This window comes from Gadus morhua, chromosome 11, assembly GCF_902167405.1.
Source record: "Gadus morhua chromosome 11, gadMor3.0, whole genome shotgun sequence".
Classification (NCBI taxonomy): domain Eukaryota; kingdom Metazoa; phylum Chordata; class Actinopteri; order Gadiformes; family Gadidae; genus Gadus; species Gadus morhua.
This window is the reverse complement of record NC_044058.1, coordinates 2,827,671-2,851,669: the sequence shown is the minus strand read 5'-3', so window position 1 is coordinate 2,851,669 and position 23,999 is coordinate 2,827,671. Positions and strand designations below refer to the sequence as shown.

General features: G+C 46.4%; 1 protein-coding gene and 1 long non-coding RNA gene across 3 annotated transcripts; one reads left to right on the top strand and one right to left on the bottom strand.

Annotated features, from left to right (window-relative positions):
* Positions 1-3,552: 3,552 nt before the first annotated feature.
* On the top strand, positions 3,553-6,102 carry LOC115554626 (uncharacterized). Of its 2 annotated transcripts, XM_030371416.1 has the most exons (3): positions 3,553-4,363; positions 4,595-4,736; positions 4,858-6,102. In XM_030371416.1, exons 1-3 carry the CDS (start codon positions 3,874-3,876, stop codon positions 5,075-5,077), a joined length of 852 nt encoding a protein of 283 aa, XP_030227276.1. In that variant the 5' UTR covers positions 3,553-3,873; the 3' UTR covers positions 5,078-6,102. The 2 variants fall into 2 exon arrangements, with proteins under 2 accessions (XP_030227276.1, XP_030227277.1); XM_030371417.1 differs by having other exon boundaries at positions 4,595-5,017.
* A 406-nt stretch (positions 6,103-6,508) lies between these two features.
* Positions 6,509-7,469, bottom strand: LOC115554627 (uncharacterized). The gene is made up of 2 exons (XR_003978628.1): positions 7,068-7,469; positions 6,509-6,558 (listed from the first exon to the last, which is right to left on the bottom strand). It is a non-coding gene; the product is annotated as an uncharacterized LOC115554627 (long non-coding RNA).
* Positions 7,470-23,999: the final 16,530 nt, after the last annotated feature.

The window sequence follows — 23,999 nt, the reverse complement described above, 5'->3', positions numbered from 1 at the left end:
CGGAAGAGGCATGACTTCGCCACTCTATTAAAATAATAAATAATAATACATTTAATTTAGAGGCGCCTTTCAAGACACCCAAGGTCACCTTACAGAGCATATAGTCATAATAAATCGTTTAAAAAAAAGACATTGTGGAAAAAATAAATAAATAAACATAAATAAAAAATTAATGAAACAAAAACAAGACAAAACAAAACAAACAATCAAAACAGTGATCAGTTAGACGTTTTGTGCGAGTTATTAGGTATGCAGAATGAGCAACTCCCTGTTCTTTGCTTGACCACTAAGTTTGAAGGCTGTCTAACCCAGTGATTTTCAACCAGTGTGCCGCGAGAGATCGTCAGGTGTGCCGTGGGAAATTTTCTAATATCACCTAATTAACCATTGTCGGGTGTCTGTGCTGTAATAAAGTGTTGCAGATTATACTAACCCTTTTTTCCCATTTTCCGATTCTGCGGCTCATATAACGGTGCGGCTTATCTATGGATTTTTACAGCTAACGGCTACTCGGAAATTGTATTCGTAGCTTAAATCAGTATTCAGAGCTTCGTTGTTTTTTTTTCCACGTACGTGACGTTACAAGAGCGAGGGAGGCAAACAATAAGCGTCAGCGACACCAAGCAGAGAAGCGAGAGAGGTGGAGGAAGAATAGATATCTTCCCACACAGCAGGAGACTCCTAGGCGGATCCGCATAGGAGTCACCAAACCCGCGTTACTGTCACATCCGTTTTGGCGCCGCCCAGAGGACCCGTGTCGGATCCGCAAACGCGGATCCAACGCGCCTTTTACTGCTGAAAGTACACCAAGAGCTGAGAGATCATATAAATTGAGATTTTCTTAGCTGGAACACGGTTGCGTAAGCTATGATTTATTATTGATTAATTATTATTTGATTTATTTATTTGATTATTTATGGATATATTGCGGATCCTGAGCGGTGTCGGACCCGTGTCTGATCCGCGAACGCGGACGCGACATAACATTTGAAAGCCTATCACCAAGAGCCGAGAAGATCATATCAGTTGAGATTTTCTTTGCTGGAACACGGTTGCGTAAGTATGATTTCTTATTGATTTCTTATTAATATTTGATTTATTTATTGATATATCTCGGATCTTGAGCGGTCCCGTGTCGGACCCGTTTCCGATCCACGAACGCGGACGCGGCAACACGTTTGAAAGCCTTTAAGAGCAGAGACGAATCAGACGATCATATCAGTTGAGATTTTCTTGGCTGGAACACGGTTGCGTTACGTAAGTATGATTTATTATTGTATTTATGTAATTGTTTTTTGATAGATTGCGACATTCACAGTAAAAATTGGCCTTTGTGTTTTCTTAATCATTACGTTGTTTGATATTAGATATATTGTTTGATATTAGGACTAGCAGTAGGCCTAAATCCTTTTTCAGTTCGGCTATCATTTTTTTCAACAGGCTATTGTTAGCTGAGAGGCGATAATCATGTCAGTCTGTAGCCTATTTGATCTAAAATGGAATAGCAATTTCGGCAGAATGTTATGGTAGTTAAGTTAAGTCATCCTTCATTGTCCCTTTTTGGGGGAAATTCTTTCGCTGCTTTTGATTCATCCGGGAGCCGGTGAACAAACGAAGGGGCTTATTTTCGATAGGCCGATAATGACCGGCGACGTTCTATACATTATGCCGCTTATTACATGGCTACTTGCCAAAACGAAAAAAATAACTTCACACCATGTGTCTTTTTACAATTTATCTGTTACCAGTACCAGTACTCTGGGGTTGATAAGCTACCCGTAGGCCTACTTGCGGAGTGCTACGAAAGACGTTTTTTTCTGAATAAAATAGCTTTTGAGTAGCTTAGCTCTTTCATTGACCAAGTAGGGTTAGTGTTACGTTAGACATTTCTGCAGCAGCAGTGGCGGCTGGTGATCAAAAATGTTGGTGGTGCACAGTAATAGATTGTACCGGCCTACGTCATCCATAGTAATCCATTCCAAACCTGCCTGGCAACAGACGATCGCGTCGCCCGTTCGCGTCGAATGACATGGGAAAAACGCGATCTGGGCGCGCGCTGAAACGCCGGAACGCGTTCTGGAAAACCAAAACGCGTTCTGGGCACGCGTGCTGGCGTTTCAGAACGCGTTTAATTGAAGTCGAATTGTGGCACACTCGGCTTGCCATAGGGCCAGGGCCTGCAGCGAGGTCAATTCTGGGAGCTCAGTGAGGCAGGCAGCGTTGGCCAACAACATTAACCATGTGACGTTGTCACACTACCTCAAGCGGAGGGCAGTGAAGCGGCTAGGTCCCCTGGCTATAACCCACACAATAGGGTTTTTAACGCAGCGCAGGAGGGAAAGGTCAGGGACTACCTGAAGAGGGCAGCAGCCATTTATTTTGGGCTCAACCCTAATGAGGTCAGTGTTGTGAAAAGGGCTACATAAGTTGTAGGACAGGCACACATGTATGCTATGCACATGCTTTAATTAATAAATATGCTTTAATTAATAAATATGAACAAATAACATAAACATAAACACACATAAACTTTTTATGACCCCTTCAGGTCAGAAAATTTGCCTTTGAGCTGGCAGTGCACTTCAGCTGCCCTTTCCCTGCATCCTGGTCGAGGAAGAGCATGGCGGGGAAGGACTGGTTCACCTCCTTCATGGAGCGCAGTGGCAGCCTCTCCCTTCGGCGTCCAGAGGCCACTAGCCAACAACGGTTGTCCAGCTTCAACCAAACAAATGTAAACTTGTTCCACCAAAATTTAAAGACGGTGCTGGACCGGCACCAGTTCCAGGCCAAGGACATTTGGAACATTGATGAAACCGGTATTTAATGTGAACTTTATTAACAAAAAACACAACTATATACACACAACTATATATATATATTAGGCCTGCAGCGGATTCGAATTGTATCCGAATCCGTTCGGTTCGTTTACCACAGTTCGGAGCATTCTGGAGATCCGCGGATTTCGGTTTCATGAAGGCATTGCCTTATGTAGCGTATTTTGCCTACTGTAGCCTACGTCCGATACAAAGGGTGTTTAGGACCCAGCGGAATGCATTCTCTCCAGTGCTGCCCGAGCCAATGAGACTTTTCCCGCCCCTCCCTTCAGCCTGTCAGCGTTCAAAACAAACTGGGCTTTAAACGATTCCTAAATTTAAAGAAAGTAATTGATACAATTATATTCTAAATATACGGGAGATAAATACAAACGCGTGATAAGCGGGATAACGGCCTTCGAGGTCGACCGGTTCGATGGAAATAATGGACAGGTAGAGGCAACTCTGGCTTCATGCTGCGCTCGTCGCCAGAGTTCTAAGCCTCGTCGGCCGTTATCCCTTACATGTTACACTCAGTGCACCATGTTTTCAAATGCATTTAGGGGAACATTTATTGTACAAAAAAGCCTTGCAAGTTGTCTGATTGCAGACAATTAACACATTGCAAATAGCCTGTGGGTCTCATTCATTTTTGTGTTTCTCCCCCAAACCCTCCGTCAAAAAAAAGTCTGCCTTTTTACTATCACGGACACGATCCTAATCCGAACCGTATCCGAAACCGAGGCCCTAAACGGTTATCTGAACCGAACCGTGGACACACTGATCCGTTTCACCACTAATATATATACACAACTATACTCACACAACTATTTACAGGGGTCACCACTGTCCAGGTGCCAGACCGTGTCGTCACCCAGATGGGGCAGAAGCAGGTCGGGTCAGTGACCTCAGCAGAGAGGGGGACCCTGGTCACAGTTGCCCTGGCAGGCAATGCGCAGGGCGACCTTGTTCCGCCATTCTTCATCTTCCCCCGTAAGCGGTTCAAAGACCACTTCCTGGACCCGTTGGCTGTGCTGGCAGCGGCAACCCAACTGGCTGGATGAAGGAGCCAGACTTCCTCCTGTACCTGGCCCACTTGACCAGGCACACCCGTGTGTCCAAGGAGTCGAAGCTGCTCCTCCTGCTGGACAATCACCCGTCCCACCTGTCAATTGCAGCAATTGATTACTGCAGAGCCAATGGCATAGTGCTGCTGTCATTCCCTCCCCACTGCACCCACAGGTTGCAGCCAATGGACATTAGTGTCTTCGGCCCCCTAAAGGGGTACGTAAACAGTGCGGCGGACAGGTGGATGAGGAGACACCCAGGGATAAACATCTCAATTTATGATGTGCCCTCCATCGTTGCTGAAGCCTTACCAAAGGCTGCGACAGTGAACAACATTACCTCCGGGTTCTCAAGTCCAGGGATCTGGCCTTTTAACCCCTCTGCGTTTGAGGAAAAGGACTTCGCCGGAGCCTATTCCACAGACCGTCCTCCTCCCCAGGCTTCGGGTGACGAGGTCAGCGCTTCTCCAGGTGCCACTTCAGGTAGGAACACTTCATCAGAAGCAACAGAGGATTAAACAGAGTTCATAATAGATAAGTAAATAGTCCCATAAGTCCAAGTTCATAAAAAAGTCCATAGGGTAGTGGACGGCAGAGAAGCTCCTAGACCACCAGGCCACAACTCTCACATCAGGGTATTTAACCAGGATCAGGAGGGTGAGTTTATAAACATTTATTTAAAAGTGTGTATTTTTTAAATTTGTCCTTTGGCAGGCATGGATGTACCTGATCGAGCTGCCGGGCCTGACGAAGCTGTCCGGCCTGAGGGAGAGGCTGTTAAGTTCAGCCCGGACATCGTCCGGCCTTACCCTAAGGCCGGACCTAGAAAGATCACAAAGAGAAGAGGGAGAAAGAGGCAAGTGGAGTTACTCTTGCATCTCATATCTTGTCTGGACTTCCTTTGTCTACAGTCATGTAGACCTACCACATTTAAAGTAATTCAATTATCATTAAAACGTCCAATTTAATGTTTTCAGGACAACTGCTATACTTACGGACACCCCGGTGAGGGCTGCTTTAGACAGGGTTCGTACGGTCATGAAAAACCTGGAAAAGTCATGGAATTTTAAAATGGTTATTTCCAGGCCTAGAAAAGTGCTTGAAAAAAATAAAGTCCCAAAAGTTTTGGAAAAGTCATGGAATTTTTTTTTATTCATATTTTCTTGTCGTTCATTTACGCTGAGTTTTAAATCATGAATATGCCTTTAAATGAAATACGCTCAAAGTATAAACAGGCACGCGCTGAAACTAAAACATACGCAACTGAAACGTTTGTTGGCCATAGCAACAGTATCTGAGGGAAGCCAAAATTATTCAAAATGCCAGGGAAGTGTAGGTTCAACAATGCTTGGTTGCGAAATGAGAAATATATGTCATGGGTTTCATCCGACAAAGACCCGGGCCGAGCTAAATGTAGGTTATGTGGTGACAAAACGTTTGACATATCTAACATGGGAGAGGCGGCATTAACGAGCCATGCGAAAGGCGCTAAACACCACAGCCAGGGCAACTGCTACGGCAAACAGCACGTCTCTCTCTTTGGTCTACTGCGGAGGTAATGTGGGCACTGAAGGTGGCTAATTCGCATTATTCATTTAAGTCATCTGAAGATGCTAGCCTGCTCTTATAAAGAATGTTCCCCGATAGCCAGATAGCAACACAGTTTGCTTGTGGCGAAAGCAAATGCTCGTTCCTCTGCTCTTTCGGTCTCGCTCCCCACTTCAGGAGTCTGACGTTGTCCAACGTAATGAAGCAAAGGGCATACGTCATTCTCTTCGACGAAAGCCTGAATAGTTATTTACAGTCCAAACAGATGGATTTACATGTGAGGCTATGGGATGGCGCCGATGTTAAGACAAAATACATCGTGTTTGATAAAGCTGTTTAAATGTGAAATTGTTTTGGTTGATTAATGGTCAAAGAGTTAGTTGCCAACTGTTCTGTTACATTTTGCACTAGAAAAGGGAAATCAATGTTTGCACTAGCTGGATGCTTCTGCATACTAAAGCTCTTATTGATGTCAGTGCTGTGAATGCAACCAGTATATCTATAAATGTTCATTCTTTAAATCAAACTATTGTCTCTCAATTTTGTGTCATTTAATGTATACAGTATGCCTCCGAATTCCCATTGTTAGTTTTAATACTACATTTTATCACTTTTGCACGTTAACACCGAGATTTCACAAAATGTTTGGTCATGGAAATTTGGTTTACAGTCATGGAAAAGTCATGGAAAAGTCATGGAAATCCATTGGTCCAAAAGTGTATGAACCCTGTTTAGAGGCGGAAAAGCAGGGAACTGGGAAGCAGCGTCGTCCCGCCAAGCAGCCTCCCTCCTCTCGGGCTCCCAAGAAGAGGCTGTTCTCGCCCGCTCCTGATGCCGGAGTTGCTGGAGTTGCCACCTCAGCTGCTCCTCCCACCATAACCTGGCCCGCTGATGGAGTCAGCCCCACCTTAGGCCTAGTTTGTCCTGTTCCGGAGGCAGCAGAGTTCACCACCATTGCTGCCTCCACTTCTCCAATTTATTTAGGCCTATCCAGCGAGGACGTCAGCTGCCTCGTGTGCTCCGAGCTCTTCAGCGCCTCGATGCCTGGGGAAGAGTGGGTCCAGTGTGTCTTTTGTTATAAGTGGTCGCATGAGGCTTGCACCGACGGGAGTGCACACTACCTGTGTCACCTGTGTGACAAAGAATACAAATATTCAGCCTACTATACTGTCCATGTGTCTGCACTAGTTTGCAGTGGAAATACTGTAAATGTAGGCCTACAGCACAATTCACTTAACATTCTAGACTGATTAACTAACTAACTATTAGGCCTGGGTTAGGCTATGAGTGGGAGCTGGGCTATTAAATATTTCGCTGGGTAGGCCTACTTTTCGTCCATGATTGTAACGCATCCAAAATAACAACGGCTACATTAAATTATGACAATAATAATTGAATTTAGTGGACATGCACACTTAAAAACTGCTGGGTATAAGCTATAGGCTAGCCTTCTACACCCTTGCTCTTGGTCATGACACATGGCATGCCGATTTATCTTTTTCTCCAGCCATTACCATCAATCAGCTAGAGTGCAATATTAATCAAAGTTCTGCTTGTTATATGATTTCAACATAATGTTCATGTCAATGTGCAGACTATTACACAATATTTATCAGATAAAATAAGTTTAGCCACTTACCTGTCCACAGAGACTCCGGATGCTTCTGTGCGCCAGGCTGTCCGTGTCGAAAAGAAATTAACCCTGTGCGGCGCTTGGATACATTTCCGCTGTAACAGGTCTCGTGATATCCTGTTGACCTGGTCGTTTTTGTTTAAAATAAATAAAAGGATGTTCAACTGTGTATCCTTAAACATGACTTAGGACAGGGAAATAAGTAAATTTAATGAAAATGTAGTCGTCCAAAAGAAGAAAGGTGAGTTTTAATCGAAATGTGCATCTTGATAATTACGCACGGGCCAAAAATATATTTTGACCTATTTATATGATGCGGAATAATGTGAAATTTTAGCAATGACGAGTAAACTAGTATGTTGTCTAGTATGTTGCATAAAAACAAGAGTAAGGGCAATAGATTATTTTTAAAATATGCTGTTTCAATCGTCCCACATGTGTGTTTCAAACGTCCCTATTAGGCGGGGCGTTTGAAACAAATGTCAACTTACGTTCAAAGTTAAAAAACAGCTCGATCGTCCAACATATGTATTAAATTTCACTTGTAACTAAGAGAACACACCTGTGAGTTGTTGATCACATGTTAAAATTATTTGTATACGTAACGTCATCTTTGAAAAAGACGTTTAACTGAAAAGTGTTTCAATCGACCCGGCTCTCCCCTGCTAGAGGAACGCCGTATTTTACGCGCGTTTTGATGTTCAAAACGCGCGTATTTTACGCGCGCTCTTGAAAGGCTTAATTGCGGCGTAAAAAGCGGCGCTTTTTTGCGCATGACGGCGTAAAATACGCTGTTTTTCTACATTTTACGGCGTATTTTACGGCGTAATGAAGGTGATACGCGTCTAAATGATGCCGCTTTCTGGTGGGGATGGCTTGCCATAACAATAGGCCTATGTCACACTTCCTTCTTCCGGAACGCGTAGTAGGGTAATCCAACTTCCGGTCGCGTCTAGCAGCAACAACAATGGCAGCTCCCGTTCGCAGTTGTTCTTGTAGTGTACCGTGTTGCTCTACATCAGGACGTATACAGCCATACCTCAGCTTCCACGCTTTCCCGAAGGACAAAATAAATCTTGGTCGAGATTATTTTTTGCCCGGTACTGTCCTAACGTGCGAGTGATTCTAGACTGCACAGAAATCAGGTGTGAGGCACCCTCATCACTCACCCTCCAGTCTGAAACATTCTCCCACTGCAAGAATACCAACACCTTCAAAGGTCTGATTTCTGATGCTCTATGTGGAGTTATCACCTTAATTTCTAAGCTGTACACTGGTTCCATATCAGACAGAGAAATCACACAGCAGTCAGGAATCCTTAGTCTACTTCAGCCAGATGCATGCATGTCTGACAAAGGCTTTGTCATCGACAAGATGCTTTCTGAAGTTGGGGCCACCCTCATAATGCTGCCATTTAAAAGAGGCGCCAGGTTCACCAGTGAGTATTGCCCAACTTGGAATCTTGGTGGAGAGGGCCATCAGAAGTGTCAAAGAATATCATATCTGGGACACGACCATTCCTCTGACTCTTTCAGGCTCTGTCAATCAGCTGTGGGTAAATTGTTGCTTGATGTCCAATTATCAAGGTCCTTTAGATGTGAAGGGTGATGTCCCAGTGTTACACATTAAAACACACATGACGTCACATGACTATTTTCAAACGTTTATTAATGTTCTTTGTATACATTTAGCAGAAAGAAATTAAAATGGTGTGTGTGTGTTTGTGTCCGTCCGTCCTTTTCAAATGTTTATTTAATGTTCGTTTCCAGTTCTTTTTTTAAAATATAAATTTACATATATACATATTTACATTTAACAGAAAGAAATGAAATGTTCTGTGTGTGTTAGGCAAGGCAACTTTATTTATGTAACACTTTTCATACACAAGGCAGACTCAAAGTGCTTCACATATAAACATTGTCATACAATAAAATAGATAAGTAAAAGAAAACATATGCAGAGAAATGAGTAAAATAGAAAGTTAAAGGCATTTTAGTATTAAAATAGAAAATAAATGCAAAGTTAAAAAAGCTTTTTAGAAAGTGCAATGTATTTAAGATGTAGCAGAAAGCTAATGCAAACATAAAAGTCTTCAGGCTTGTTTTAAAAGGTGCTCAGAGTGTGTTACCTTAAACAAATGTTCAGGAATGTTCGTTTCCAATTCTTTGATTAAAATATTTACATATATACATTTAACAGAAATAAATAAATGAAATGGGGTGCGTGTATCCCTCGGCCATATTTACTTGGCATTCAGGAGGTATGTGTCCATGTATGTGTTAAAATAAAACACCTAACCCAAACCTTGGGTTTCTGACCACAAGTTGGTCAGTGGGTTCCGGGCGAATCCCCTGGAGCGAATCCCCTGGAGCAAAAAGAAAAAATATGTCGGCACATAAATCATATTGTCTGTGTAGCAACACTTAAGTCAGTGTTAGTCGCGTCTGTCTATATACAAGAACTTCGAATACTATTATTGAGTAGACTATACAGGAGGTTTGGCTAGGCCTGAGGTATACACATAAACCTGTGTCCTTGGTCCACGACTGCAGAACACTGGTGCACGACAGAGGTGTTGGCACGCTTTTTTCTCCCCTGTGAAGTGGTAGTCATGTGTCTGGAAGAGCAGATATAAAACACAACATGACAATCTGCAACAGCAGACATGAAACAAAACATTATCATCTGCAACAGCAGATCTGGAGAAAGAGAGCATTTTGGATCAGCAACAAGAAACAATAATAATAAAAACACACACAGACTGAACATGCAACTGAATCTGTGAAGGTCTGAAACCATGCTCTAGGCTATCCATTATGCTACATATTACGAGATGGGCCTGTTTGAATCACAAAATGTAAATCTAATTAAAGTGGTCAGAAAGGTAGGCCTAAGTAACAGTCCCATTGATTCACAAAAGACTATGAAAAGCGAGATAGAGTTTGATTTCAGACTCAGGCCTGACTTCCTAGCACTGTAACCTGCAGGGTGTGAGGCTCATCGTTTTTCTTCTGGGAACAGTAGCAGTTCGCCCGAACTGCCAAATTAACTAAATTAACTAAATCTTCCAAATTAACTAAATCTGACACTGCAGTAAGAGAGGGAAAGATTAACACACCATACAGCAAAATAGCCGATGACAGCCACCCAGCCACTATGTTCTGACAGTAGCCTGGAGCTAATCTGACATACTATCGACACTTACATGTAGCCTACGGTAGGCACTGGCAGTGCCTACCTACCTATTCCTAACATCTTGGGGTTCGTCAGGCAAAGTGTCAGAGACACTCAAACTAAATATGTATTCCTACCAGTGTAAATAATATTTTGCGATTAATTAAAAAGGATACGTTTTAACTGACATGTATTACACTTAGTGCTATCTGTCACCCTGAGTTCACACCAAAAGATGCATTTGCTGCCCGAACGCGTTGACGCCGAGGTTTTGCGGCGCGGCAAATCAAGTTTTGCGGCGCGGCAAATCAAGTTTTGCGGCGCAGCAAAGGTTTTGACGCGCTGCAAACGTTTTGCTGCACCGCTGTTTTGCAGCGCGGGAAGTTTCGCGGTGCTTTTGAATTCATTCACAACCGACATTACGAGCATTGCATGTCTTTACCTGTTGTGGAAGAGGGAGAGACGTCGAAATGCCCGTCGTTTATGGGTTCATGAGACCATTCGGAGCCTGGAAGGCTGGTGCTGCCTGGCACCCAACTGGGTTTTGTTTGGGGTTGTTATGCTAGCCCTTTAGCATACTTATACATACACATACTACTATAGTTTAGTTTAACTGTAAACACAACTACACCACAGAATGCTGATTTGTGGGTTTTTTCGAGTTACTAAATAAATGTAACAGTTGTGAGCTCTAGGTCACTCCAAGGGAGTAACACTGATTGGCTGTTACGGCATGTCACTCAGTGGTAACGCCTCCGTGGCAACGCTGTTGAATGCTGATTGGCTGTCATCATGCGTTTGCTGCCGAAAAGTTTAAATATTTCAACTCGAGCAGCATTTGACGCGCCGCAAAATACGTGAACGCGCCCGCCGCGCTGCAAATCAGATTTTGACGCGCCGCAAATCAGATTTTGACGCGCCGCAAATCAGATTTAGTTTAGATGTTTCGACACGTGAGTGCTGATTTACGATCCTTAGGACGTCGTCGTAGGACATTTAGGCCGTTTCTCAATTCCTAGCACGCGTACTACGGACTCGATGACTTGCAAGCACGTACTTGGCAAGTCCGTACTTCAAGCACAGACTTGCGAGCACGCGAGTACGTACCTGCAATTGGAACAGCAGCGGACTCGATGACGTCACCACCTCTGCTCGTCCGTTAACTGTGCTACGGCCTCATTTAGGCATATACTACTGAACAATATAAACAAATGATATAAAAAAAAATCCCAGCCTCTTTCATTTTCAAATAGTATGTAAATATTCTGAATGAATAAAAATTGAAAAGATATGCGTGTCCTGTCATGTGTATAAGCTATACACACACGACTTTATATATATATATATTTATATATTATCTTATATTATTATTATTATTATTATTATTATTATTATTATATTATATATTATATAAATATATATATGAGTTAAGAGTAACTTAAGCTACAGCGTCTTCTCCATATTGTCCGCCATCGTACTGCTGCGAGTGCGAAATGCATCCTGGGATTTATAGCGATTGCAAGCACACACGAGCCACCTCCGATGCAGGCCCCCAGGATAGGGGCTTACTTCCGCAATCCACCAGTGCTCAGAGGCCAAGCCTGGTATTGCAGCTGTTTAAGCTGGCAGTGGACGGGGGTCCGTCATTTCATGTGGCCCAGAAGTAGATATCGCCGTCCACTCCAATACAAGTGGGGAACAGGATTGTGTCTCCGCAAAAAATGTCTGGATATCAATCAAAGGCTCATAATTATCTTTCTACCCTGTTCTAAAAAAATGTACGTTTTTTCTTTTCAAAACGCCTCCTCAAGCGTTTTATTAGCAGTTGATGTTGGGTGGGCAGCTGAAAGGAGCCATACTGAAACAAACGGCTCCTTGCTATGGACCTATTTTGAAGTGCACGGCTCCGAATTAAATTAAATTCCGAATTAACTTCCATTAACTCCATTAACTTCCAAAGTCTGAGATTTGTCCTTTTACTTAACATGAATGGCGTTGAACACGGATATATAACACATATCATTGAAATAGCTGTAACAGGCACGGACGTATTGATTACCTGAATGATTATGGGAGACCTACGTAATTTTCATAATATTGTTAATTGTCTAATATTAACATTTCAGTTGCGTTGGTAGGTATTTCATTTTCATTTGCTTGTTTAGCTATGTATGACAGGGTTATGGTTAGCTATGTATGACAGTTGACAATGTTGGTGTATTACAATTCATTATTTGGGTAGTGAGGGGAAAAACGGTCTCTCTAGTTACTGGACCAGATAAAATGAGACGGAGAGGTAATAAAGTCTGTCGGCACGAGGACCTTGGATTTATTAAGTAAAGTGGCAACGGTTATACAGAGTCATAAAGCGTGAGAAATCGAATATGTCTAAGTCCCTAATCAGCGCTGATGGTTCGTCCAGAGCTTCGCCTCCGTGGAAGGTCTGCTTCAGAAGAAGATGAAAAGTCCCTGTGTGATACAATCTTATGCTGTATCCTCCTCTTGATGAGGTGTGTGCGTTTGAGATGTGTGTGGTTCTGTGTGTTTTTGCTTGACCTTGGCTCCCAGGCCCTAGTATGCATGTGTATCTTCTTGTGTTCTTCCTAACGGGGGAGTGCCCCCGAAGTGTCTCCTGTGTGATAAATTAAAACGGGGGAGCGCCCCCCCGAAGTGTCTCCTGTGTGATAATTTAATGTGGCCCTCCCGTTCTTGAGGATGACTGGTGCATTGTCTGAGTGTCTACCATTTGCCTGGAGGAGAAATGGGGCCTTCGGCTCCGGCCTTGACCTGACTATATTATCATGTTTGTGTTATGTGTTCGTTGGGTTAGGGCAAGAGTTGACATATCCCCCTCAAGTCGTCGCAAGACGACTTTTACTCATTAGGGGTACGAGGGATAGGACTCCAGCGCGGGACTACCATTAGAAATAACAGAAGGAAGGCAAAATGATCATAAAAACAAACAACCATGAGCATGGGACTAAAACAACTCGCTGGACCGGGTGTATGGGGAACCACGTGGGAGAAACGCCACCCATGCTTCAGACATGGGTATGCCATACACACCCCACCTAGGGGGTGGCATCCACCCCGGCCTTACATCGCGAGCAGACAATACCAACAATACTGGCAGCAGATGATACACAACAAAACCAACACCAAACCATAACAACAACAACAAAATGCAACAACAAAACTAACAGTAAACAATAACGATATAAACAAAATGCAACAATCACACAAACACTACACAATAACAATCACAGGAAAGAAATGCAACCATGAAACGTGTCCCTAAATAATAATAATAATATCAGAAAGATATGAGGTACACGACAAATGGCAATCCCCCTCAACCCATCCCTAGATGACCACACACTAAGGATGTGAGGAGGAGTTAACTGGTCATGTAACAATAAGCAATCACACGCATGGGGTATCCAGGGTAGGCCCGGGGCACGGGAACAACTGAAACCACGGAATAGTCCTGAGCGTCATCACGGGCAGGTGGTCGCAAGGCGCCACCTGAGCATTAGACCCTTTTATTCAACTGCGCTCAGGACCTCATCTGATAAACGGGCAATCAAGGCCCCTGGAATCTCGCCCGTGTGTATCCCCGAGCTCCATCTAGTGGGACAGCGATATAAACAACAACATTTACGTTCCCGGCGTCGGTTGCGTAGACGCGGGCATAGATATGGGAGCGGCTAAAAACAGTGAAGCGTACAGAAGCGAATACAGCCAGGGGCGCCCTCAAGCCTTAAGGGAACGGGCCGCAGCCCCTGGTACCGGAACGCAGATCCCTGGTCCGGGCGACGTGGGTGCATCAGGTGGGAGGGGGGTGGTGCCGTTGGCGGGGATGGGAATGGGGCAGCCCACCTGGAGAGGTTACTAGCACGTCACAGGCGGGGGGGGGGGGGGGGCGTTGTGGTGGGATTTCAGCATACGGTGGTGGAAACAGGACGCCGGGGCCGTGCACCCGGAGAGGCCACTAGCACTCACGGGTAGATGTCCGGCTCGGCGGGGACGCAGTCGATGGCGGGGGTTGGGAGTGTGTAGGGGAGCTCGTACTCAAAGTCAAAGGGTGCAGGGTGATGGAGGCCATACTCACAGTCAAAGTTTGCAGGCGCTATCTGGTCGTCCAGGGGAAGCTGGTCCGGGAACTCCAGCAGGGGCATGAGGGGGGCTGCTTCGGAGTAGGGAGGGGGCTGTTGTTTCTCCTTTTCGAGGGCCGTGGTGATGAGGCGTGAGCAGAGGGTGCGGGCGCAGGGGATGCAGCAACACCCGCAGCAGACCACAATCCCGACAAAGCAAGCCAGGGATGACAGGACGGCCATGAGAAGGCCCTTCCACTTGCCGAACATGTCAGTCATCCATTTCTCCATGGGGTTGTCGACCCCAGAGTCCTCTGCCATCTGGACGGAAAGAGCTCGAAGGCCGGCCAGGGCCCTTGTCACTGACCCGCCAGGGGCCGTGTTGTTGGGAATGAAGGTGCAGCACTGAGCCCCAAACATCGAACAGACCCCCCCTTTCTCGGCTAACAACATGTCCAGGGCTAGACGGTTTTGATACGCCATCAGAGAGGTGGCGGCCAGTTGTGAGGCCAACCCTTCTACCGCGTCGCGAGTCAGGTTGGATAGGCGCTGGACGTTGTAGTGAATGTAATTAATGCGATCTACGTTTTTGTTGGGGGTGATTGGAATTATGGCAGAGATAAGGGGTATGTTCTCGAAACCCGCGGCTATCTGGTCTGCTAACTTAAACTGGTTTGGAACGCCCCGGGGAATGCCTATGCTATCCATGTACGTGGGGGTGTTCTTGGTTAGGTCAAAGTGGTTGGTCAGAGCGGTGTCGCGGCGGTGTCGAGAGGTAGTTTGGTTATCGGGCCCGGGCGAACCCCGGGTAAAGAGCGTGACGGGCATAAGTAGGCGCACTATAATGCAGGTTCCGGACCATTGTGCCGGGAGTGTAAGTCTGAGGGTGAATTTGTCACAGGACCAGAATAGGTCTTGGCGTCCTAGGCCCGGTTCGGTCATGTTGGGCCAAAGCGTAACGTTCGTGATGGAGTGGCACCACGAAGGTGGTACCGCCCCAACATTTACCGTCCCGACCCTGGTGATGCAAGAGTGGGTGTACTCCCCAGGGGAGTACACCGGGGGAAGTGAGTCGTTAAGGCCGGGTGGAAACAGAGAGCTAAGGAGGCCGTAGCCGGCCGGTTTGGGGGTAACAAACAGAGCTAACATGCAGTGCGAACCGATGGGGTCGCTGGTAAAATCGAACAGTACTGGGGTCGAGATGAGATGGGGGCGAGCTGACGCACAGGCTACGCAGTCGGACAGCCCCTGGAATCGGATCATAGCAGCAATCCAGCTGAGCCATGCGTTATCGTCTGCGTAGCCGGTCGCGAGCGCGATGGAATCGTGGGTGGGGAGCTGCCCCACGGAATCTAAATCAAAAATTGTGACCGGGCCGTCGCGAGTCATGATGGGTCGGGCCGGGGGTTTGGGAGTTGCCGTGTTAGCCCTGGAGGCTGGTGCGGTGGGTGTGGTGGGGGCCTTTCTGAAATTTATTTTCAACAAAGCCGCCGTGTCCGGGCCGGAATGGGATACCCCGAACACAAAATAGGCAGAGTCAGTGTTTACACCGCACGCCCGAGTCGACCCTAACGTGGGGTTGCCCCATCCTTGGTACGGGTTGCTGGTAATGTTCCTGAGGGTAAGGGTGATTCCGCCGTTGCCTCCCGAGAGGAATGAGGGGGATACTGAGGCTGTGGTGGGGAGCCCATCTGGTGTTGATCACGGCGTTGAAGGGGGCAGTTCCTGATCCAATGTCCTTGTTGCCCGCAATGGAAACATGTCCATGGAGATGTTTGTGGCCCTCCTCTGCCTCTTCCTCCTCTTCCTCCTATTCCTCCTCTGTGTCCTTGGTTTTGGTATTGTGGTTGCTGGGATTTCTCGGCTTGCTCCTTGATCTGCATCCTCACGAGTTGCTTCTTCAATTCCTCGTAATCATCATCCTTTTCAAGTCGTTTGTCTTCCTCGAGTCGGTGGTGGTGATCACGGTGATCCACCCTTTCCGTCCATGGCTTGGAGTGCAGTGCCACCACTGTCTTCAGTCTCCTCTGGACCGTGGGTGGCAGTCCCTGTATTATTGCCCGCTGGAATGTCTGTGTCGCCAGTTTGCTACTGTGTGGGGGACAGTCATTATTATCCGTCCACAATCCTTCTCTCTCTATGTACTGAAAGATAGATTCTTCAGGTTTGATGGTCAGGCCGGAGATTCCCACTCTGCCTGCGTCGGCTGGGAAGAGCGCCCTGAGACTCTCCCAGAAGAGGTTTCGGTAAGCGTCGAAGGGGGTGTTTTCAGGTAGGGCCTCAGTCTTGGTCAGTGTCTCCAGTTCAATGATTCGTCTGGCACCGTGTGCCCTGCCGATGATGGCCCGTATGTCTCCCAGGGTCAGGAGATCGCCAGACGTCTCAGTTTCAAATCTTCTGATCCAGGCCGAGGCTCCTGCCGTGAGCGTTGGCAAGTGGGCGACCAGGGTGGCCATGTTCGGTGGCTCCATGGTGTGTATGCTGCCCTTCCCTCCGCATCTATCAATAGAGGTGCCATAAAAGCCTCTTGTATACCTGGCCGGGGGCGGTGGGGCTCGCTCTTATTGGTACGGGGGTCCCTTAAATGATCCGGGTCAGGGCTGAACTGGGAGGGGGTCATTAATGGGGAAGGTAGGGTGTATGAGGCGGGGGCTTTTGGCTGGGACTGAACTGGTGTTGTCGATTCCAGGGGACAGAACAATTTTGGCTTGGATGCCATGGGTAGGTGAGCCCTCTCCGGCGAGGGTGGGGGTGAGTGGCTGTCAGTGGGCCGGGAGGCTGAGAATCGCTCTCTGTCTTGGCTTCTCTGGTGTTCGTCCTGCCAATCCTCTCCGGGGGCTCTTCGTCGCTCGTCCGACATGGTGGGCGCGTTCGCCGCTTCTTCTTACAGCAGCCTGGTATGGGGGTGGTCGGGGTTGTGGACGCCCGTGCACTGAAGGCCGGGTGCGGGGAGGTTTGTCTTCTTAGCTTTTTTAGTAACTGGGATAATTCTTCTAGCAGGGGGTGATCGAGAGTCGGGGTTGGATTGGTATTAATGCTGTCCAGTAGGGGGCGGTGTAGTTGGGGAAGGGCAGGGTTGTTGTTGTCCAGCAGGGGGCGGTGGAGTTGGGAAAGGGTAGGGTTGGAGTGGTCCAGCAGGGGGCGGTGTAGTTGGGGAAGGGTAGGGTTGGAGTGGTCCAGCAGGGGGCGATGTAGTTGGGGAAGGGTAGGGTTGGAGTGGTCCAGCAGGGGGCGGTGTAGTTGGGGAAGGGTAGGGTTGGAGTGGTCCAGCAGGGGGCGGTGTAGTTGGGGAAGGGTAGGGTTGGAGTGGTCCAGCCGGGGGCGGTGTAGTTGGGGAAGGGTAGGGTTGGAGTGGTCCAGCAGGGGGCGGTGTAGTTGGGGAAGGGTAGGGTTGGAGTGGTCCAGCAGGGGGCGGTGTAGTTGGGGAAGGGTAGGGTTGGAGTGGTCCAGCAGGGGGCGGTGTAGTTGGGGAAGGGTAGGGTTGGAGTGGTCCAGCAGGGGGCGATGTAGTTGGGGAAGGGTAAGGTTGGAGTGGTCCAGCAGGGGGAGGGGGAGGTGTGGCTTGGGACTGAGTCAGAGAACTCAAAAAATGGCGGCCGTGATGCTATAACTCTGTGGGGCCTGTCTAACACACGAGAGCGGATGAGAGACTAGGGGGTAACTCTTGTCACTCTTGGAGGAGGAGATCGAGAAAAAAGGAGGAAAAAACAAAAAAACAAAAAACAACAACAGGGCCTAGAGACGTTATTCAATACATCCAGATATTCCTCATAGCCTTAAGTCGTTATCCATCCTTATTGATTAATCTGCTTCAACAGACTAAACCGTCAACCAACGCGGCAAAGAGATATTGTTTAGTATCGTTAGTTTATCTATGCGATAGGTCCAGCAGTAATTCAACGAAACACAGTAAAAGAGATATCATTTATCCTTGTCAACTTATCTAGGTCTAGTTTTAACGGGTCAAACAGTAAATTGAAGCAACACAGTAAAAAATGGTTGTTTATCATTGTCAATTTATCTATTTCCGCAGGTCAAGCCATAGACCAAAGCAATACGGCAGAGAGACATTATTCATTATTATCGATTTATCTATTCCTACCTTTACCCGTTCCAACGGGCAAAGATAGAGCGGACCACGCACACACACCCACTGATTCACTCACAGGTTCTCTCTTTCCCTCTATCAAGCTTTCTCTCACGCAAACGTACACACCCAAACGCACGTTGACGCATACTCGCTGACATGCACGTACACACTGACGTACACACACAGAATCGCTCACAGCCTTTCTCTCTCTCTTTCTGACACACATGCACAGGGAGTCTGGACAGAGATATATGCCCAGCCGCTCACACCTTACTAGTGAGGGGCAACAGGTGTCTACTATTCCCGTCCGCTGTGGTCAATGCCATTATCCGTCTGCTACCGCACTCACAATCATCAGACACGGCAAAATAGCGTTGAGCATAACAAAGCAAGCAAGCGTTGCACACATAGCCGGGTTATCATTGATTGATTTATTTCTATATTTAGCCGGCCCACAAATACGCTCCCTCTCTTTCTTTCTCTCTCTCTGGGCCTCTTCCACCCACACACAGCCACTCTGTCTCTCTCTGTCTCGCGCATACACACACTGTCAGGCGTCTGTCCGTCAGTCCCCGCATATGCAATGAATATATGGCCAAGAAATCGTTGTGCTTCTTCGGGCACCTCAGATTCACTTATCAAGGGCGGCGAGCCTTAGGCCTCGAGGGTGTTCTTTCACCACGCAACAAGCCTAGTTTATCTTATTCTCTCTGTGTGTCACTCATGCCCCAGGCATACCGTTTCCTCTGCAAAGGGACTCTAACCCTGATAAAGGACTCTAACCTTCTTACCACATAGAATTATTTAATACACAAACGCCGGTGGGGATCACAACCCTCTTTAAAACGCCGGTGGGGATACTAAACCCTCTTTAACACGCCGGTGGGGATCACAACTCTCTTTAAAACGCCGGTGGGGATACTAAACCCTCTTTAAAACGCCGGTGGGGATACTAAACCCTCTTCAAAACGCCGGTGGGGATACTAAACCCTCTTTAAAACGCCGGTGGGGATCACAACTCTCTTAAAACGCCGGTGGGGATACTAAACCCTCTTTAACACGCCGGTGGGGATACTAAACCCTCTTCAAAACGCCGGTGGGGATACTAAACCCTCTTTAAAACGCCGGTGGGGATCACAACTCTCTTAAAACGCTGGTGGGGATACTAAACCCTCTTTAAAGCGCCGGTGGGGATACTAAACCCTCTTCAAAACGCCGGTGGGGATACTAAACCCTCTTTAAAACGCCGGTGGGGATCACAACTCTCTTAAAACGCCGGTGGGGATACTAAACCCTCTTCAAAAACGCCGGTGGGGATACTAAACCCTCTTTAAAACGCCGGTGGGGATCACAACTCTCTTAAAACGCCGGTGGGGATACTAAACCCTCTTTAAAACGCCGGTGGGGATACTAAACTCTCTTCAAAACGCCGGTGGGGATACTAAACCCTCTTTAAAACGCCGGTGGGGATCACAACTCTCTTTAAACGCCGGTGGGGATACTAAACCCTCTTTAAAACGCCGGTGGGGATACTAAACACTCTTCAAAACGCCGGTAGGGATACTAAACCCTCTTTAAAACGCCGGTGGGGATCACAACTCCCTTAAAACGCCGGTGGGGATACTAAACCCTCTTTAAAACGCCGGTGGGGATACTAAACCCTCTTCAAAACGCCGGTGGGGATACTAAACCCTCTTTAAAACGCCGGTGGGGATCACAACTCTCTTAAAACGCCAGTGGGGATACTAAACCCTCTTTAAAACGCCGGTGGGGATACTAAACCCTCTTCAAAACGCCGGTGGGGATACTAAACCCTCTTTAAAACGCCGGTGGGGATCACAACCCTCTTTAAGACGCAGGTGTATTTATTACACATCCATTACTTGGCCATCGGTAGTCTTGTATCACTATGCCCGATTCTTATAGGCCCTATGGTCTCGTGGGTATTCCTTCACCATGCAACGAGCCGATATTCGATGTGTCACGCGTTCAGGGTCAATCGGGTTTATGGGGAAATGCTGGGATACAGTCCTATTCGTCCCCACGAGATATCCCGTAGCGAACCGCTCTCACAGTCTCACCTCCTAATGTGGTTCCTATATAACTATGCAGAGTTTGGATTTTATCAACAGGTTCTGCCTACCTTTTGTTGGGCGCGCGCGAGGTGTGACTGCAGGAATCGGTCCGGTGCTCCGGGGTCCCGAGGTCGTGCCGCTCTCCGTCTCTCGTTTCCCAGTTGCGGTTCAATTCAACGAAAGATCACGTCGGGGTCACCAAATTGAGGGGAAAAACGGTCTGTCTAGTTACTGGACCAGATAAAATGAGACGGAGAGGTAATAAAGTCTGTCGGCACGAGGACCTTGGATTTATTAAGTAAAGTGGCAATGGTTATACAGAGTCATAAAGCGTGAGAAATCGAATATGTCTAAGTCCCTAATCAGCGCTGATGGTTCGTCCAGAGCTTCGCCTCCGTGGAAGGTCTGCTTCAGAAGAAGATGAAAAGTCCCTGTGTGATACAGTCTTATGCTGTATCCTCCTCTTGATGAGGTGTGTGCGTTTGAGATGTGTGTGGTTCTGTGTGTTTTTGCTTGACCTAGCTCCCAGGCCCTAGTATGCATGTGTATCTTCTTGTGTTCTTCCTAACGGGGGAGTGCCCCCGAAGTGTCTCCTGTGTGATAAATTAAAACGGGGGAGCGCCCCCCCGAAGTGTCTCCTGTGTGATAATTTAATGTGGCCCTCCCATTCTTGAGGATGACTGGTGCATTGTCTGAGTGTCTACCATTTGCCTGGAGGAGAAATGGGGCCTTCGGCTCCGGCCTTGACCTGACTATATTATCATGTTTGTGTTATGTGTTCGTTGGGTTAGAGCAAGAGTTGACTATATTGTAATGTGTCTGCCATGTGATGTGCTCATCAGGCTAGGGTAGGAGTTAACTATATTTGTAATGTACATGTGATGTACTCAGCAGGTTAATTTTCCCAACAGTAGGCTACTCCAACTTCGTTGCTGGTAGATATGTAAACATTTACTTTTATATAAATTATTGATTGCATTTTTCGTAAATAGTTAGTTGGAAGGAATCTGTTTCTTAAGCAATAACATTGAACTGAATTTTTTAGGCCTACATACGTTTACTATGTTACTATGGTATTATATGGAGCAATCTTACATATTTATGAAGTTTCCAGATCAATAAAGTTCTATCTCTTTTTATTTGAACTGCCTGTATGTCCTCTTGATTATAGTATTACAGTGTGTACCTTGGTTATCAGCTATCATAGAATGGTGTCCAAATGGCTGCATGTGTAAGAAATAGGATTTGAACCAAGTGTTACAATAAAAAAAGCTTTTATTACAAGACCCCCCACCCCAAATTTTAACAAAACACTTTTTTTGGCTGTTTGGCCGGGGCAGAAGAGTGGAAGGGGAAACAAAGACAGGTAGCCTAAAGAAGAAGTAAGGAAAGGAATGAGAGGAAGAACAGTGAAATGAATGAACAGTGTGATAAACGCAAATGATTACCAAAAAGGTTATAATTACTGATTTATCAAATACGCAGAGAAGAGCATCATCGAATAAAGATTAAGGACCTGGATTATATTTTACAGTATTGAAAACTGTTGAAATTACAATTCAGAGTGGAGAAGGCTGAAGGCATTGGTCCTAAAAGTGTCAGTTTCACCCACTCTGGATTACACACTAACAACTGCGTTCATCACACTGTTCACCCATTTCCTAGCGTGATTTAGCTTCCCCGGATGGTCAGCCCTCCACCGGCGTCTCTCGTTGATGTTGGAGTACACGATCAGCATCGCTGGGAACTGCCGGTGGAGGTACTGCAGGTCCTGCTTCATTGCGGCAACAACCTCAACTCCCTCCAGGCGTCCGAGGTCGTTGCCGCCACAGTGGATGAGCAGGACATCCGGGGCTGTTCTTCCTCTCAGGGACTGCAGGAAGAAAGGGATGAGGGTCTTCCATCTCAGCCCGCCCCAGCCAAACCAACTGACCCTGGCCTCTAGGCCAAGGTGGGGGCCACAGGTTTCCTTGGCTCTCTCCTCTCCACGGCGGACGTAGTTGTCCCCGATAATCCACACTTCTGGCCCTAAAGATTACAAAACACAGATTACTATACATGTAAATACAGAGTGAGGGGACTGTTAATTTATAGAACAATATAGCTTAATATATCCTATTCATACAGTCATTAGCTTATGTCATATGCAGTATTTGTATGAATTCAGTAAACATGTAATTCTAATCATTTGTCATATTAGGGGACACACAGACAATACAAAATGATGTTCTGTGAATATATTCTCCTTAGTCAAGCTAAATACTTACTTTTAATAGGGGGTTGTTTAATTCAATACGTGAAGATTTGGTGATAGAGGTAAAGCATCTTCTTTTAAATATTATAAGCCTTGGTTTAGTTATTCAGTTCTGTTGGATTCCAGCCCACCATGGAATATATGGCAATGAAATTGCTGATAAATTAGCTAAAAGATACTAACCTAATTAGAAGAATTTAACCCTAAGTATATATATTTTTTTATTTTATTTTTTATTTATTCATTTCTTTTGTTAGTTTGTTTTATTTTGTTTCGTTAGTTTGGTTTTTTCTTTGAATTTATTTTTACGATTTAAAGTCTCATTTGCCAACGTCCTTGTCACAAACTCCTGTGTAGTAGTCAAGTAGGTGGCGGTATATGGGGAAAAACTATGATCCACCACTAAACTAGAAGAAGAAGAAGATCTCTGCATCCGGTACGTCACGGAATAGGTCACGTGTCTTGGCCCCATAACGCGGAAGCAAATCGCTCCTGTATGATGCCCTGCGCCACTGAGCAGTTTCCATAGGAATGAATGGGCGGCCATTTTCGGTCTGTGGTCCATCCTTTAATATGTCCATGCTCCGATGCATGCTCGGTGAAACGGCGAGATCGAGCACGCGTCACGAACACTTCCGGGTTTTACGACAGTACTCGCTTGATGCGTGCTTCGAATTGGAACAGTGCTCGGGCAACGACTGATGACGTTTCAGGAGTCCACTAGCACACACAAGTACGCGAATTGAGAAACGGCCATTATAAAGGATGGACCACGGACTGGAAAATGGCCGCCCATTCATTCCTATACAAACTGCTCAGTGGCGCAGGGTAACATACAGGAGCGATTTGCTTCCGCGTTATGGGGCCAAGACACGTGGCCTAGTCCGTGACGTACCGGATGCAGAAATATAGAACTGATACCATAATGCACCGCTTCTTTGTCTTTGGATCTTTTGAATAAATGGATCAATACATGATGAATCACAATGATCGCAAGCAGAGGACCGTGAGAGTTATTGAGCAGCAGATGAACCAGTCCAAAAATCGGACACGTTAGCGGAGCACTGAACTAGGCCCTCTCGAATGCCATTTGTTTCACTACGACTCATTTCAGCTGCACACCCCTCTTCCCCAGCGAGATAACGGCTAATACAAATCAAATCAAATCAAATCAAATTTATTGTCATTTTGTTGATCGAACAACAAAACGAGAAGGCGTTTCTCAGGGATCAAGATCACATACATTACAAA

Bases quoted from the DNA above. Each gene is read 5' to 3' on its own strand.
- LOC115554626 (XM_030371416.1), top strand. From the start codon at position 3,874: ATGAAGGAGCCAGACTTCCTCCTGTACCTGGCCCACTTGACCAGGCAC. The intron at 4,364-4,594 runs GTAGGAACACTT...GTCCTTTGGCAG, and splicing joins TTCTCCAGGTGCCACTTCAG to GCATGGATGTACCTGATCGA. The intron at 4,737-4,857 runs GCAAGTGGAGTT...TAATGTTTTCAG, and splicing joins AAGAGAAGAGGGAGAAAGAG to GACAACTGCTATACTTACGG.